The 15,852-nt window shown below is 43.8% G+C and overlaps 7 protein-coding genes across 7 annotated transcripts; 2 read left to right on the forward strand and 5 right to left on the reverse strand.

The window, feature by feature from the left end:
• The first annotated feature begins 44 nt into the window (after window positions 1-44).
• Window positions 45-3,046, forward strand: BYT42DRAFT_233146 (DNA polymerase alpha/epsilon subunit B-domain-containing protein). Its single transcript, XM_051562627.1, has 12 exons — window positions 45-232; window positions 304-571; window positions 633-731; window positions 789-973; window positions 1,042-1,133; window positions 1,208-1,366; window positions 1,445-1,507; window positions 1,566-1,736; window positions 1,796-2,124; window positions 2,191-2,250; window positions 2,324-2,447; window positions 2,527-3,046. The coding sequence occupies exons 1-12, from the start codon at window positions 160-162 to the stop codon at window positions 2,596-2,598; spliced, it is 1,695 nt and encodes a 564-aa protein (XP_051426195.1). The 5' UTR covers window positions 45-159; the 3' UTR covers window positions 2,599-3,046.
• Window positions 2,724-3,678, reverse strand: BYT42DRAFT_559910 (uncharacterized protein). The gene is made up of 4 exons (XM_051567182.1): window positions 3,579-3,678; window positions 3,418-3,464; window positions 3,275-3,358; window positions 2,724-3,204 (listed from the first exon to the last, which is right to left on the reverse strand). Exons 1-4 carry the CDS (start codon window positions 3,612-3,614, stop codon window positions 2,847-2,849), a joined length of 525 nt encoding a protein of 174 aa, XP_051426196.1. The 5' UTR covers window positions 3,615-3,678; the 3' UTR covers window positions 2,724-2,846.
• A 115-nt stretch (window positions 3,679-3,793) lies between these two features.
• On the reverse strand, window positions 3,794-5,728 carry BYT42DRAFT_559912 (uncharacterized protein). Its single transcript, XM_051567183.1, has 6 exons — window positions 5,645-5,728; window positions 5,560-5,574; window positions 5,444-5,488; window positions 5,037-5,368; window positions 4,688-4,958; window positions 3,794-4,621 (listed from the first exon to the last, which is right to left on the reverse strand). Exons 1-6 carry the CDS (start codon window positions 5,714-5,716, stop codon window positions 4,103-4,105), a joined length of 1,254 nt encoding a protein of 417 aa, XP_051426197.1. The 5' UTR covers window positions 5,717-5,728; the 3' UTR covers window positions 3,794-4,102.
• Window positions 5,729-5,994: 266 nt separating this feature from the next.
• BYT42DRAFT_611442 (heat shock protein 70 family) lies at window positions 5,995-9,274 on the reverse strand (the record flags this gene model as incomplete). The annotated part of the gene is made up of 11 exons (XM_051571502.1): window positions 5,995-6,484; window positions 6,548-6,787; window positions 6,853-7,114; window positions 7,178-7,380; window positions 7,440-7,739; window positions 7,806-7,888; window positions 7,954-8,088; window positions 8,162-8,526; window positions 8,612-8,711; window positions 8,773-9,030; window positions 9,116-9,274. 11 exons carry the CDS (start codon window positions 9,272-9,274, stop codon window positions 5,995-5,997), a joined length of 2,595 nt encoding a protein of 864 aa, XP_051426198.1.
• A 249-nt stretch (window positions 9,275-9,523) lies between these two features.
• BYT42DRAFT_233284 (TFIIH subunit Tfb4/p34) lies at window positions 9,524-11,144 on the forward strand. The gene is made up of 8 exons (XM_051562628.1): window positions 9,524-9,646; window positions 9,712-9,895; window positions 9,959-10,167; window positions 10,223-10,353; window positions 10,418-10,543; window positions 10,616-10,751; window positions 10,813-10,849; window positions 10,919-11,144. The coding sequence occupies exons 1-8, from the start codon at window positions 9,622-9,624 to the stop codon at window positions 11,028-11,030; spliced, it is 960 nt and encodes a 319-aa protein (XP_051426199.1). The 5' UTR covers window positions 9,524-9,621; the 3' UTR covers window positions 11,031-11,144.
• A 992-nt stretch (window positions 11,145-12,136) lies between these two features.
• BYT42DRAFT_491644 (translocation protein Sec62-domain-containing protein) lies at window positions 12,137-12,972 on the reverse strand (the record flags this gene model as incomplete). The annotated part of the gene is made up of 2 exons (XM_051564094.1): window positions 12,137-12,726; window positions 12,792-12,972. The coding sequence occupies 2 exons, from the start codon at window positions 12,970-12,972 to the stop codon at window positions 12,137-12,139; spliced, it is 771 nt and encodes a 256-aa protein (XP_051426200.1).
• Window positions 12,973-13,475: 503 nt separating this feature from the next.
• On the reverse strand, window positions 13,476-15,763 carry BYT42DRAFT_559919 (uncharacterized protein). The gene is made up of 9 exons (XM_051567184.1): window positions 15,580-15,763; window positions 15,422-15,514; window positions 15,269-15,342; window positions 14,915-15,212; window positions 14,482-14,845; window positions 14,247-14,346; window positions 14,053-14,184; window positions 13,743-13,995; window positions 13,476-13,673 (listed from the first exon to the last, which is right to left on the reverse strand). The coding sequence occupies exons 1-9, from the start codon at window positions 15,607-15,609 to the stop codon at window positions 13,635-13,637; spliced, it is 1,383 nt and encodes a 460-aa protein (XP_051426201.1). The 5' UTR covers window positions 15,610-15,763; the 3' UTR covers window positions 13,476-13,634.
• Window positions 15,764-15,852: the final 89 nt, after the last annotated feature.

Below are 15,852 nucleotides of genomic sequence, written 5' to 3' on the forward strand. Positions count from 1 at the left end.
TGACTGAAAAATGTTTCGAGAGTTGCAGGAAAAAGAAAAACGGTCACACATTTGAGCCATCTTTGGTCCCCGTTAACGCGGTTCGGACGCGGTGCTCTAGGTCACCCAAAAATTTCGGGTTTTCTTGAACGCGTCTCGTCTCGTCTCTGTTCGTCCAACATGAGTGTCCAAGACATTGTCGGCACCACTTTTCAATTAAACTTGACAACCGATGCTGAAATTGTCAGCGAATGTAAGCGTTTAGAAAACTCATAGTTGCACTGTGGGATTGACTTATTCACTGTCTTTTTAATTTGCTTCCAGTGGCATCGCTCTGCAAGATCTACAATTTAACGCCCCAAGAGTTAAAGTTCAAATGGGAAGCCTTTGCTCTCAATAATGGCGGCATGACTTCACCTACCGTCGATTTGGTGCGACAATTGAAACACACACTGCAACGAGACTTTGAACAAAGCTTGGAACCGGCCAAAGCGAGGGGCCGAGTGACGACCAAACGCGACGTAATGATGGATATCTCAGACTATGCCACTGACATGGATCAGGACACCAATGCCGATGTGCTAGAAAACTTGTAAGCGATAAAAAGAAAAAAAGATAGAAGGGTTTGTATCCAGACTAACCGAGGCATACAGCATGTCCAAACTGACGGGCGACGCTATTGCTCGGGAACGTGGTGGTGTTGCCACCAAACAGATCCGAACCAATGCGCCTACTTTACTCTACAGCCAACCGTAATGATTGTATTCGCTATTTACCACAAATGGGGTTGACTCACCTTTTAAGTGTAGGTCACAGGTGTCGAGCCAATTTGCCGAACGTAAAGCGACGCATGTTATTGATGAACAGTACAACGGACAAATGGGATTACGGGGACAGTTACAGAGCGGCCATTCACCGGCATCCATTACCTTGGCACAGAAACCTATCAGTGAATATCGTTACATGTTTGAAAAGATTCGGGACAAGGCCGACGGTAAAAACGTACAATGGGTGGATGCAACCATGAAGGTACTGATAGCGATTTTTTTTGGATGTGCCTAGGCCTGGATGACCGGATAGAATATATTGCAAGTGTTATCGATCAACATTACAACCTGGAGGGCAACTTTGGCAATCCCGCACGACTGAATCAGGTAGATACGAAAAAAGGCATGACCTAACTGGAGTGCAAAGCTGATCAAGGGGGCACCATTTTTCTTTTGCGTAGAGCACGATTGTCGCTGTCGGCCGTATCTGCTGCGATGCCTCCGAAGGAAAATTAAACGACAAATCTGTCATGTTAGAAACGTCACGAGCAATCGGCATGGGAAAGCGTGTAAAATTGGATTTAAGCAATGTCGACCAATATGCGCTATTTCCTGGTCAGGTATCTTATCCGTCATCTCTCATTTCTCTTTATAACATGAAAAGAAGCACAGATAAACTCAATACTTGGTTCCTGTAGATCGTTGCTGTCGAAGGAGTCAATAATACGGGACACACATTTACCGTACATAAAATATTGATGGTAATGGGTTACAGTATCATGATTTATTGGTAAATCCCGTGACTGACAGATCTGATAGCCACCTGTGCCTTCACCACCGCAAGAGGCTCTCTCTAGTCAAGCGGCAGATCAGCCCACAGAAGTAATTATCGCCGCAGGCCCTTATACTCTCGATGACGATCTTTGCTTCCAGCCGCTGGAAGACTTGATGAAAATGTGCATTTCAACCAAACCTGACGTTGTATTACTGGTAAATAGTCCAAGTTCCATGATCGCTCACAGAATTCACCACTTAACGCGTTGCACCAGATGGGCCCCTTCATATCATCCATGCATCCTATCATCATGAATGGCGCGATCGATGAAACACCCGAGCAAATCTTTAAGCAGCAAGTTTCAAATCGATTGGGAGAGTTGGCCAAACACAGTCCTACCACACGCATTCTCCTCATGCCTCACAGTGATGACCTGATCCACGAATATCCTCTGTTCCCTCAACCCTGCTTGTCACCGCAGACACTTGGATTACAGCATGTGCAAAATTTGTGCAATCCTTCGACTGTCAATATCAATAACACTCTGTTTGCTATCGGCAACATTAATGTCTTGTTCCACCTTGGTAAAGAAGAAATTGCAAAGTAAGTGGACCGTCGACATTTAAGCACCCGAAACCAGGAAAGACTGAACCGATATGCTTGGTTTAGAAGTGACACGTCCACCGATCGCTTGGGACGTTTATCAAAGCATCTTTTGCAACAGCAGAGGTAATTTATCGTTCCAAGTACAGAACTTGCATCAAGAATGATCATTCATACTTAAAATGACCTCGTATATTAGTTTCTATCCCTTGTTCCCTGCTACTTCAGGCGATAACATTGACGCTGAAAGATGGGCTGACATTCAGATTCCCCTGCTGCCCGACATTCTCATTTTACCGTCCCAACTGAAGCATTTTGCCAAAGTGAGTCTGGAAGTCTAATCATGATGATTGATAGTCACTGATGTTGTTACTCTTCTTATACTTCCCAAATAGGCAGTAGAAAATGTTTTGTGTATCAATCCCGGCTACCTATCCAAGCGCCAATCAGGTGGCACCTACGCGAAATTGGTGATTCATCCCGTGTCTTCATCCATGGAAGGCACAATATCTTCCACCACGGGCGTCTTGAAAAGAGCTCGAGTGGATCTAATAAAGTTGTAGATAGATAATGACAAGGAAATGAAATGAAGGATGAGTGGTGGGATATTCATATTTATTTTAGCATGAGAGTACTTGTTTTTTTTCCTTTTTCTTTTTTCCCTTCTTTTTCCAACGAGAAAAAAAGATAAAAGCAAGGCTTGAAATGGATGGATGAAGAGATTAGGAAGCGCGGACAGAGTTATCGTTAAGTGTGAGATTGACGACCATATTGCCGACAGGTTCAACTTTGATACATTGCAAGGTATCGTAGATTTCGTTCATCGTTTGATAAAGCGAGTCTAGTTCGTCCTCGGATAAACCACCGTTTGGCTTGGCGTTGGATAGTAATTCAAAGGGTGAGGCGTGCTCGACAGGCCGTATCAGCTGTTGTTGCTGCTGTTGTTGCTGTTGTTTGGATGGTTTGGTGTTGACGGGCTCGGTAATTTGATCCAGCAAATCGCGATACTTGTCGACACGTTCCTGAATATCTGCTCTCTGCAGCGGATCAGCTTGCGAACTCGATATATCTATAAGGTTTCTGAAGGACGACACAAGTCAGTAGGGGATGATCCCAATCACGATTTCGGGTACCTATTTTTGAAGCCTACCGTGTTGTGCGTTCTATCACATTGTTCCAAAATTCTTGCTCTTTCTGGACATCAATAATTTCATAGGTCTGGTAGTTCATTCGACTATAAAAACAACGGATAAGCTTTCCGCCCCCAACTAGTCACGCTCGATTCTTAGTTACTTTTCGCCATTGGAAGGTTCGCTCAGTAATGGCGCGTTGACATCGTCCTAACCAGAAAGATTAACAACCCAACTACTCAAATCAAGCACCGAAAACGATCCACGAAGCGTTGCAAAAGACCGAAAATCAAAAAAAGAAAAAGCAGAATGAGTGACACATACCTCATTACGTTCTTCTTTACTCCCGCAACAGCCCATAATGACAAGGGCAGTTGCACTCGCAGATTAATCGAGAAAGTGATTAGAGAAAAAAAAAAAAAAATAGAGAGAAGAGAGAGAGCAAAAAAAAAAAAAAGTCCCCGCCAGATTTCCCAATGCAAGAAGACGTCATGCCATGCTCCCAAGTTTGGTTCACCGACAAAATGCTGCGGTTTCGAAAACACTTTGTGACAACACCACATTAAAGAAAACCTTATAACAACGTTGTACAATGAAAATAACCGTGAGTGTTTTATTTACAGAAAAAAAATAGTCATGTAGTGTTCAAATCTCCGGGAGCTTCTTGTATGGATTTTTTTTTTTGTAGCTAACTCGTTGTGCAACTGTGTGATGATGCCTTGCGAAAGATTCCCTTTTCCGGTCGACTCCAGTTCAACTTTGACTGTCCTTGGGCGAGCATTGCTTTTTATTTTTTTTGGGTTCTTTTGGATTCAGGTTGTGGAGAGAAAAAAAAGAAACGTCTATGATTACTGCTGAGCACAGTTGATACCGCCTTGTCCTTCATCGTCGCTGTAGTTGTCTTCTTCATAGGCTTGTCGAGATTGTCCCGAGGCACCAAAGTTGTCCATATCCCCCTCGATCAATGCGCACTCGTCCACAATCTCGGGTGTAGGTTTGGAGTCAGTCTTTCGCGCAGGTAAAATGGCTTCCAGCGATTTGATCTTATCAACGGATGCAAACATATTGTCGGGGAATTCCACATCGAACTGTACAAACAGATCGCCTTTATCGTCCGATCGTTTAAAGATCGGCATACCCTCGTTGGGAATGCGCTTCACCATTCCGGGTTTGATAACTTGACCAGCAGGATGCTTCACGTGAATACCGCGACCATCCAAATGGGTGACAATAATTTTATCGAAACCGCAAAGAGCTTCCGTTAAACTGATCGTGACGTGGCATAATAAATCCGCACCTTCGCGTTTAAAGACAGGATGATCCTTTTGGTTCAACACAAGAACAACATCTCCCGGCTCAACACCCGGCTATTATCCGTATTCATAGTATTAGTGATGTATGAAAACCCTTCCAAACTTTCAATAGCCACATACCTCTTGATCGCCTTCGCCTTTCATCACAATCTTTTGACCATCCTTCATGCCCTTCTCGATAAAGACTTCAAGGAATTTCTTCTCCACAGTGACCTTCTTGCCTTTGCATTTCTTACACCGATCTTTGGCGATTTCGCCCGTGCTGTTGCAGTCACCGCAAGGAACTTGCATTTGCTGGATCATACCCATGCCAATTTGACGCATGGCCACTTGGAATCCACGTCCTTTACAGGTGGCACATTTCTTGACTGCACCGGTCTTTCCGCCCTTACTATAAAAAAAAATGCGTTCGCTTGGGTCAGCCACCACTAAAATAATGAGAACTTCTTACAAGAAATACGGAACTTACCCACTACAGTTGCTGCAGATGACGTTCTTTTCCAATGCCAACTTGGTACGCTTTCCATTGTAAAGGTCCTCCAGGTTGACAGACAAAGGGTATTTCATACTTTCACCACGACGAGGACGGTTAGGCATGCCTCCACCGAACCCGGCACCGGCGAATCCTCCGCCACCAAAATCGAATCCACCACCAAAGAGGTTAGCGAACAAATCGTCTGCAGACATTCCTGCTCCTCCAAAACCGCCTCCACCGCCCGGTCCTTCTTCACCAAATCGGTCGTATCGTTCTCTTTTCTCAGGATCCGACAGAATCTCGTAGGCGTGAGAGATTTCTTTGAACTGCGGAACATCATCACAACGTTAGCATGGATAGCAACACACAATAACCGGTGACCACCCAAAGATCAAACATACTCTTTCGCCCTCTTCAGGATTCTTATCAGGATGGTATTTCATGGCCTACAAGATCAAACCATCATCGTTATTATCAAGTGACAAAATACCAAATAACAGGCTTGCAGAGGTCATACCAATTTTCTGTAGGCCTAAATTAAACGCAAATCATTTAAAGATCAGTTCTTGTCACCCGAAGCCACTTGTACATCGTTCTTCTACCTTTCTAATTTCATGGTCAGAGGCATCCGTTTCAACGCTGAGGACCTCGTAATACTTTGTTTCGACCACCATTTTTTATAACTGTCAACAAAGCAAGTGGTGCCTTTTACGAAATTTAAGGCTTTAAACTTGGTCTTGGTGACTGTTAAATTAATGTCCGCCATGACAAATGAAAGATAAAAAGTACTTCAATGCAAATTTTTTATTGATTGATGGATGGATAGTCTATTTTTTCAAAAAGCATATACCCAATATAAGTGATACTATTCACGTTTTACAAATAATGAAAAAAAAAATTGAGGTATAGATCAAAAATTAGAAACAACGCATGGTGGACACGCAAAAACGATTTACAGCTCGTCGTGTTCATGTTGTTCCTCATGCTCAGTATTTTCTTCTTCCTTTACTTCTTCAGTGGTGTCTTGGTCATTCTGATCGCTCTTGCTCTCGTTCTTGCCTGCGTTTTCATCAGCAGTTGGTTTCTCCGATTTTTTGCTGCTTGAGGAAGCCTTCTTCTTGCGAATCAGTTTCATTAATGCTTCGTCGACTTGTTTGCATTTTTCATCCGTGGCAGCCGTCGTCAACACTGGATCCACCTGGTCTCCCAATTTTTCTTGTTCGGCTACCTTGGTAATCTTCCACTGTTCCACGGTCTCGGCCAGCTTCAAAAGATTGTCCAGCTCTTCATCGGTGTACACTGGCTCCTGATCCTTGGCCTCCGTTTGTCGAGATTGTTCGACAAAGGTTTGTGCCAACTGCACGCTAGTTGTCAATCGTGACACGTTCTCTTCGCGCTTCAAATATTCAAAGTGACGGGTGCGAATACGTCTTTCCAGGGATCTAAAAGCAAAAAGTGATAAGCATGTGCACTTGTAGCTTCGACCGTGTCAAATTTCTACTTACTGGAGTCCACGGAGACGTTCACTGTAAGCACCAGCTTCGGCATCTTCACCTTCATCGTACAACCAGTCCGAAGTCTCAGACAACTTTTCTCTCAAGTGTTCTTGCTCCTTCTCTGAAGTTACTTTGGCAACCACATCATCTTCCAAAAAGTCCTGAGTACGATAGACAAACGATTCCAGCGAGTTACGAGCTTCCTCGCGGTAACGGCGTTGCTGATCAAGATAATCAAGCTCCTTGATTCTAGACGTAAGAGACAGAAAATAAATTTCTGGACATCACACGATCTGGCATAGTGCTATGCTTACCTCTGTCGAGCAGCATCCTTGGCTTTCTTTGACAACGGAGCAGGTCCGGTAGGGATATACTCAACTTCCAAAGGAAATTTTAACAAGGTCGGTTCCTTGGTTGTCTTGGCTTGCACGGTGGTCTCGTTTTCCGCAGCCGTGTTATTTTCCGACGCAGGGACGGTTTCGTTCTGAGTTGCCTGACTAGTTTCGCTGGCGCCCTCCTGTTGTTCTGAAGCCGTAGGTTTATCTTCCTTGGATCCAAAGAACGATTTCACTTTATCTGGTACACAGCAATAGCCAAATCAGCCGACATGGTTCTTTATTTTCATCACCACACACTTACCTTTAAAAGTTGCTTTGCCGTTGTCATTCACCTCAATCGTCACCGAAGCCTCAGGCACCGAAACAATACCAGAATCCGACATTTCAATGGTTACACGTACTTTGGGAGGATTCTCAGACGATTTGATATCATCTTGATGCTTCTCCAAAGCGGCGGTGAGTCCCGTGACCTTGACATGTCCAATCTTATCGAGACCGACATCCCTATAACAATATATAAGCGTCTTCAATTTTTGTATGGCCTCAGAGATCTGAATGCTTACTTGTCCTGTTCTTCAGCTGTCTTGGCGTAGTTGATATCAAAGGTAAAATCAGATTGACGCTTGAAGCTCATGATTTTACGCACGCCCATGGTACCGAATTCATGGAACAAGGTGGTGCGGATCGCATGGCCCTCTTCACTGGACTGCTCAGGTTCATAAGTCACTTCAATAGGGAAAATAGTGACATCCTTGATCTTGATCTGTTTCGTTAAGCGGAATTGGTTGCTTAGAGACGCGCCACGGAAAGCAGCACCCAAAACAGCAGCTTCATCGGCATTGACGTTCTTGGCAATGCGTTGACTGTGCAACATGAAACCATGTAGTTAACAATCATTGTCCAATTTCTCGCTAAATGATCCAACTTACTATCCCACCACATCGTTCAATTTACGTTGCACAGCAGGAATACGAACACTGCCACCCACCAATACCACGGATTTGACATCGTCCTGAACAGTATGGGCATGAGTAACCGCTTTACTCAACAGTATCAGCTGCAGATACAATTACTTACCACTTGAAGCTTGGCTGCTGCCAAGGCTTGTTGAATAGGATTTTGGACGCGGCCCAAAAGATCACTGCACATGCTTTCCAACTCGGCACGGGTCACCTTCATTTTGAAATCAATGTCCTCATGCAATCCTTCAACCTGTGAAATAGAGCGTCAGAGAGATTAATGGCTGTAGGACTTTGTTTCGGCGGAAAAAAGAAGATATACATACCGAAGCACTCATCTCAGTATTGGCGCTCAAGATTTGCTTGACACGGTTTGCTTCTTTCAGCAGACGGGCCATGGCACCATCCGAGGTTCGGATGTCGGTCTTGACTTTGTCCTTGTGTAACTTCATAAAACCATTGGCCAAATGGTCCATCAAACGAACATCAAACTCATGTCCGCCCAAGGTGCGATCAAATCCAATAGCCTTGACTTCGATTTGAGGGTACTGGCGCTTCTTTTTGCCCTCTTTCACTTCCACATTGGAGAACGACACTACGGAAGCCACCGTCGACCCGGCTCCCATATCGTAGAATACGTGATTTTCCGGCGTCGTAGTAAACTGACGGCTCACAGCATAGTTCAAAGCCACTAAATACACAGACACACAGACACACACACATATGCGTTCGGTAAGAAGTTGCTGCAAATACGCACTCCTTTTTCCATGTCTTACCTGCTGTTTCATCATGAATCAATGACAAGACCTTCAGCCCCGCCAATTCCGCAGCATCCAAGATTGCTTGACGTTCATGTTGAGTCGCGAAGGGAGTGACCTAGTTAGGGAGTGAGCAGTCTGGTGTCATCAAGCTAAATTCTGTTGCTGGGCTGCCTTACGGTAATAACCACGTCTCTCACATCCTCGCCCGCAGTTTGACGCGCTTGCTCTCGTGCATTTTGGAATTGGTATGCAATAAGTTCCTCGACGGTTAATTCGGTGGTGCCATTGTGACGGAAAATCGGCATATTGCGTTCCGGATCAATATCCATAGTGTTCACAAATCGATGTCGATATTCTACGCTGTGTTTGTCGTTGTAAGGTTTGCCAGCAATACTCTTCAAGTTGAAATAGGTAAACTGAGGGAATCGACCAGCCTGTAATAAAACACCAGTGTTCAGTATTCAACAACAAACGCCATGCACCATCTGCCAGAGGAAAGACGTGGCGCTCTGAACTTACCAAACTGACAGCATCGGATCCATAAATACGTTCATTGTCACGGAGAGTGACAACGGCTTGTGTTTTTCTCTTGGAGTCCTTGTTCAAGGCGACGTCGAGTGGAATACCAGGTTTGATAAGACCAACTTTGAACCATTCGGTGCCGTAATCGATGGACATGACGGCTGCTTCTACGTCACTGTTCGGCAGTAAGCCTAGTAAGACGACGACCCCGAGGAGGCCGAAAAGGAAGCGGAATAACATTTTTCTTTGTGTTTGCAAAATATATCAAACAGTCAGAAATATTACGCAATAGACGCTCTCCACAAGTAACTTGAAGAAAACTGATAGGGAGGCCAAGCGAGCTCACTTTATAAATCTAATGGAATACGCTAGGACCTGAACTTGGCTGTTCGTCATTGGTCGAACTTGGCGCACCGACAAATCACCAGTCACTAAAGTGCATTGCGGGAAATCCGTCGAGGAAATTGTTGCTTCTTTCGTCATACGGGCTTCCTCGGTCGGCTATGAAAGATATATCAACCAGCGAAGGTACATTTTCCATATCAAGTTCGGCGGCGTGAGTTTATAGCGGGCTAATTGTCGGTTTATTTTAGACGATTCCAATCTGCTGGTGTTGATTATCGACACGAATCCTTTGGTGTGGGCCGAGTCCAGCAAAGCTCCCGTGCCTCTTTCACTAGACGATGCTTTACGTCAAATCTTGATCTTCATCAACGCCCATTTAGCATTAAAGTACAATAACAAGGTTGTAGTTATTGCCAGTCATGTTGGTCACAGGTAAGTGGAAAGTCACAACAGATCTATAAGAGTACGTTATCAGTAACGCCGTGTTTGCCGCAGCGAATTTTTATATCCCGTCTCCCACGATGTGCAAAGCAGAGACGTGCAAATCAAACGCAATGCCAATATCTATCCGAATTTCCAGTTTGTAGCCGATCAAATTGTCTCCAGTGTGCGAGAGTTGTTCTCGAATGCGGATTCCTCGTTGCTGCACAAGGATATGGGCGCTTCATCCATGATCACTGGCGCGTTGTCCATGGCACTCTGTTGTATGTTTCTTTTGCAGCGATGTTTGAAACCAGCCACTCACCGATATCTGCTTAGACATTAATCGCATTATCAAATCGGACGAACTGGGCCAGATCAAACCGCGTATACTTGTCCTGTCGGTATCACCCGATTCGGCTTACCAATATATTCCATTAATGAATTGTATATTTTCCGCACAAAAAGCCGTAAGTGTATCCATTGCAACGAAATCTGATGGCATAAAAGGCTAAAAGAAATTGGGCAAATCAGGGCATTCCAGTGGATGTGTGTAAAATTTATGGTGAAGAAACCGCCTTCTTGCAGCAGGCGGCCAATATTTCAGGCGGAGTTTATCTCAAGGTGGAAAATACTCAAGCTTTGCTGCAGTATTTGATGGTAAGTCGAGCATTGTCCTTGGGTTTTAAAAGCTGGATGAATTCCCCTCTCCATATTAATATCAAATTACAGTTTGCCTTCCTTCCTGAACGTTATGCCCGCAATTTCCTTAATCTACCCAACGAGGATGAGGTGGATTTCCGTGCTGCATGCTTTTGTCACAAAAAGGTGGTTGACATCGGCTATGTATGCTCTGTATGCTTATCCAGTAAGTGATTTTATTCCTTTCAATTTGTTACATAGTAGTAAGATTATTTGCGACACAATAGTCTTTTGCTCATGGTCTCCGGTTTGCTCGACGTGCAAGTAAGTGGCTATTGACGCCTATTATTTTTGCAAGACACTGATCGATCGACTTTTTTTTTTTTGTTGTAGAACCAAATTCGCGTTTAGGCCTCTTATGCCTCCACAAGGCGGTCGAAGCCGTGCTGGCACACCTCGTAGTACTCCCTCTCTCTCTGTTGCCGCTTCACCTGCTCATCCATAATCGTACATAACTGTCGCATTGTATATAATCACTCGTCATACCATCCAAATCTTATAAAGTCAGGGAATCATAAAGGTCTTTTCTTTTTTCTTTTGATCTCGAAAATTGTCGGATGCTGCTTCGTTCTTACATACCAAGAATCCATTACCATCGCCTCATCAAACATGGTACTTTACTTTTATCGCACAATTGATTCCGTCTGTTGTATGATGTTTGATATATTTGTTCGTCTACGTAGTTAAAACTTTAACTGTACACATTTTTTATTGCCAATCATTTTACTTACAGTCTCATATGCGCATCACAGAGTTTACAATCATCAACCACTTGTATGCAAATCGTACCACCTATCACCATGCGATACATTCTTGTCGTACCTCATTGTCGTTTCTAGTGATCAGGACGCCCTATTACAAAGAAATACCAGGCAACAGTGGTTTCGCGGGTTTGACATGAAGATTGTATTTTCCAAAACAGGAAGTCCATCTAAATTGGGAATGCTGATTGACTCGTATTACTGTATTCATCAATTCTGTCAGTATAGGTTTACTTTAAATAGCGAGGTGTGTAAAACCAAAGCAGCGCTCACAATGTATGAGAAAATCTATCCAATGCCACAGTCCGAAATTTGGTCTTGATGTTTTCTTCGAATCCATGAACGCTGATCAACTCAGGAGGGCAATATTCCGTAACGAGTAGTATGCGTGCTTACGACCAAATTTCTGTTTGAGAGATATCTCCAGCAATTTTGATGAGAACTAGTATGATCCACGCGCGGCACCTGTCAACCAAGCTTATTCAAGTTTCTTTAATTCACCAAGCTCAATGGGCAAAGATGATATGCACTTTGGATAAATCCTACTCAAATTTCACGGCCGTTACTAGTCGTTTGACAAAGTACTCTCCTCGGTTCTTACCAAATAATAAAATCCTCTTCGGCGTCGTATTATGAAACGAGATAGAGACGGAATATTAGAGGATGAGGACAATCTTTTTTTTTCTTCTTTTATTTCATGATGTGCTATTTACAAAGCTTTTCTTTTCATCAAGCAGCACGAATGGAATCGGTAAGGATACGTGCGTAAAATAAATAAGAGGCTGGTCTCTTAGCTCTCCTTTTCGTCGGTTGTGCTATGAGCGGCGGCCGATGAGGGCGAAGATTTATCGGATTTCTTTTCGTCCCAGCCGTAAAGCGGAATAAAGCTTTCTACAACACCGACGTCTTCGAACAAATTCGGGAACAACCAGAAACCGCGCGGTAAGACGACCAAGGAAATGATGTACAAGATCAGTCGTACGATCGCAATACCAAAGAATACGCCCAATAAGCCCAGGATACCGACACTCAAGTACCACACACCAAGTCGCAGCGGTGCAGGCCACAAGGGGAACAAGACACCGGCCAGAATCGTGGCCACAAGAGCGACGGCACCAACATATATCTTCCATTGAGAACCTTCCCAGATCCACATATAATAACCATCTTCCCTGACTTCCTGCACCTCCTTTGGCTGCAAAACACGCGGCGATCCTTTGCCGCTGATGCCATCACCACGCTGTACGCACAAGATGAATCCGTGTTTTCCCAAATCGTGCAATGTGTTGGCGGCGGCTTCACGTGTAGTTACGGCTTCTTGGTTTTTAGGCGTGATTTTGGCATATTCTTCTTTTAATAAAGCATTCAAAGCGCTTTTGCCTATTTCAGAATAAATACAATTAGATGAAGCCTGTATACCATGAATGACGAACTGATAAGCGAACCTTTGAAGTACTCTACTCGTTTGCCATTAAAAACGCCCTGTCGTGCTTTGACGCCTGACGCTTTGGCATCTCTGAGATAGTTTGCTGTCGTCTTCAGGAATGCAGGTGCTTTGTTGGCATCGGAGACATGAATAGTGGCTACATCGCCGTGATCACAACCTGGTCCGTGGACGTGGCTCATCTTGTCAGAGAAGAAAAAAAGTGGTATGTAAAAAGGAGAGGAGGAAGGCTTTTTTGGGAATTGCAGTTTGTCTTGTTTTCTCCGCCCTTTCTTCGCCCATTTTTTAATTTTAGCCAATCAAAAGCAGCCAATTGTCAATGACCTTTTCCGGCAGTTCGATCGGCTGGACGGTAGCCAAATTTACTCCCCTTCTTGCTCGTAGCCGATATTTTACTAAAAGCCATCATAGAAAAGTATCAACGTCGTTAGAATAGAGCCATTTCAATCGATAATTAAAGTGAACCAGATCATCATTACAATATGTATAAAATTCTTTAGAAAGAAAGGGATAAACATATATCACGCGTATGATAGATAGTGTGGTCATCATACGGCTTCATAGATAATCGTCAAAAGTCTTTTAACAATACAATTTTGTATCAATTTCAGGGCATGATTCGGAATGATAAACCACTCCAGATGCAGTCCTTTTTTGTCTCTTGTGATTTATACTAAATTAAATTGGGGTCTTCATAGACCGGCCCACGTTCATTTAATGTAATTTTTTCCTCTGCAAATTGTCGCATAGTTTGTATTTTCAGCGCATCTAAGGGAAACAAACTTCTATATTTATATTTGCAGAGCAAACGAGCAGTTATGCAAAAGATTGATATCGATAATGGTTAATTGGATTGATTGTCTTCGCGTCCAAAGTTGAAGTACTAGCGAAACAAATAGATCATCATCAGAAAAGACACGCAAAAGGCAGATCGGCTTAACGGCAAATGTACCTTTTCACGGAACAAGAAGTGTCCGGGACGAGGGGACTCTGTAGTACCCTCTTCTAACACGGTTTGCGATTGAGCCGGAACTGTACCATCGTCGTTGGTTTCAAGGTTGTGTGCAATGGTAGCATGTGATTCCTTGGTCCACTCCTTTCTCTTTTCCATAGTGATCAAGCGTCGCGACCACTGCCCAAAGTTTTGCTCGCTGTTGGATATTAATACCATACAAGGATGTTGTGGAACATCATCATTTGAATATCTATCGTCGTCATTTTTAAGATTGCCATCCTTTCTTCCAACGCAAGCTACGACTTACTCATCAACCACCGTGGGAAGCCAATATACCAAACGACCGCCAATACGAAGGTTTTCCACGGCAAAGTTCAACAGATCTCGAAGTACTTCCGACATTTCGTACGGCTTTGTAGGCGGGTAGTAATCCTCTCGACTAGAATAAAGTTCGTTAGGGGATCGAATCACTAGAAAATATCAATAGTGTATTCTCCTTACGTGTGCATGGGTTCCCCTTCATATGTTCTCATCTTCAAAGGTTTTTTGGATTCATCTTTTCGACCGAGTTTCTTGGCACCGGCACGAACACCATAAGGAGCTATGAGAAGAAAAGGACATGAGCTACTTTCGCGATGGTCCGGTTCGACATTACGACTACTTACGATCTGCAACGAAAAAGTATCTTTAGTATATGTGACTCAGGTTTACCGTTTTATCAAGACTACTTTCTTACCTGTAACAATGGCATCCAACCAGGACCGTGTGCGCCAGGGATGATGGCAGATATCAAATACAAGGGAATCCAGCACCCGACCCTGCAGGTTATACTGCTTAATATTTGTTTTTACACCGCCCTCTTTCTTGCCTCGGATTTGTCGTCCGTCGATATCCGAACCCAAAGTAAACGATCCAAAATGAGCACATGTGAATAAAAAGCTACCGGTTCCCACAAAAGGATCATAAACGAGTTTTCCGGGACTCGCGAGAGCTTGATTGGCCATGATGAGCGAGAGTTCTGCATCCATGGAGGTAGTTCCAAGATATTTGCGTTTCTTCAGATTGTATGTGTTTACAAGATCACGACTACCTGATGCAACCTACTCAGCGGAAATCGTGCGAATTCAGCTTTTCATAAATCATCCAGCAATCAGAGATCTTAAGCTTACCAACTTTCCCATATAAATGTAATTTGGCGCAGTGGGTGCCGGCGAAGTGGCGCCATAATCTTCCAGTACACCGAATTGAACATCAGGGCGTTTCATATCAATAGGCCCATTGAAACCCAAGAAAGAAAACGAATTAATGATGTCCAACTGAGCAGCAGCGGATATAGTGGATCCAAAAGCGCCCACAGTGAACTTGAAGGAACACTCGTTGAAAGCGGTCCAACGCTCAGGATGCTCCTTCACTGCAGCGTGCACTTCCTCGTATGTTTTTCCTTCGCCCCACAATTCATAGATATTCCTTCACAATAGTGAGTTGCTTATCATTGACCGCTCAGTTTTTATGTCAATACGTACTTGATCAGAATGGCTCTCTTTACCAATTTCTGGGCATCTTGATCCGAATCGAGTTGGACTTTGAAAAAGGGACTCTACGCATATACAACCGCCATCAGTGGTACGAAAGGAAGATCTGATGAAGAAAAATAAAAACAAGAAAAAAACCATTACCTCGAGTTTATAGCTGCCGTCGGCATAGCTGTAAGGCACTTTTTCGAGGCAAGCTAATGACTGGAATTCAGGAAGACGAAATTCCTCGTGGAACTGGCATGGACTAGGGATCAGCTCATCATTTTCGTACTCAATAAAGACTTTTTTTTTTTGGCTACCTGTGCAAATTGCACCAAATAGGAGGGCATGGCGGTAGAATCTCGGGCAACAAGTTTAGCGATGCTGTTGAACTTTGTTCAAGTATAAGCTTGGCTCAGCCACCGAAGATGTTCCCGAATTTGGCGTCCCGAGCAAGAAAATTCATGCTACAGCAAAATTTCACTGCACCCATGCTATTCATATAAATATTTTCGATGTGTAGATATACCATAAACGAATAAGTACCGCAAATATTATTTGAACGTTGAAGCCAGTCAATGATACCCTCGGGC

This window comes from Radiomyces spectabilis, assembly GCF_025331425.1.
Source record: "Radiomyces spectabilis strain NRRL 2753 chromosome Unknown BYT42scaffold_3, whole genome shotgun sequence".
Classification (NCBI taxonomy): domain Eukaryota; kingdom Fungi; phylum Mucoromycota; class Mucoromycetes; order Mucorales; family Radiomycetaceae; genus Radiomyces; species Radiomyces spectabilis.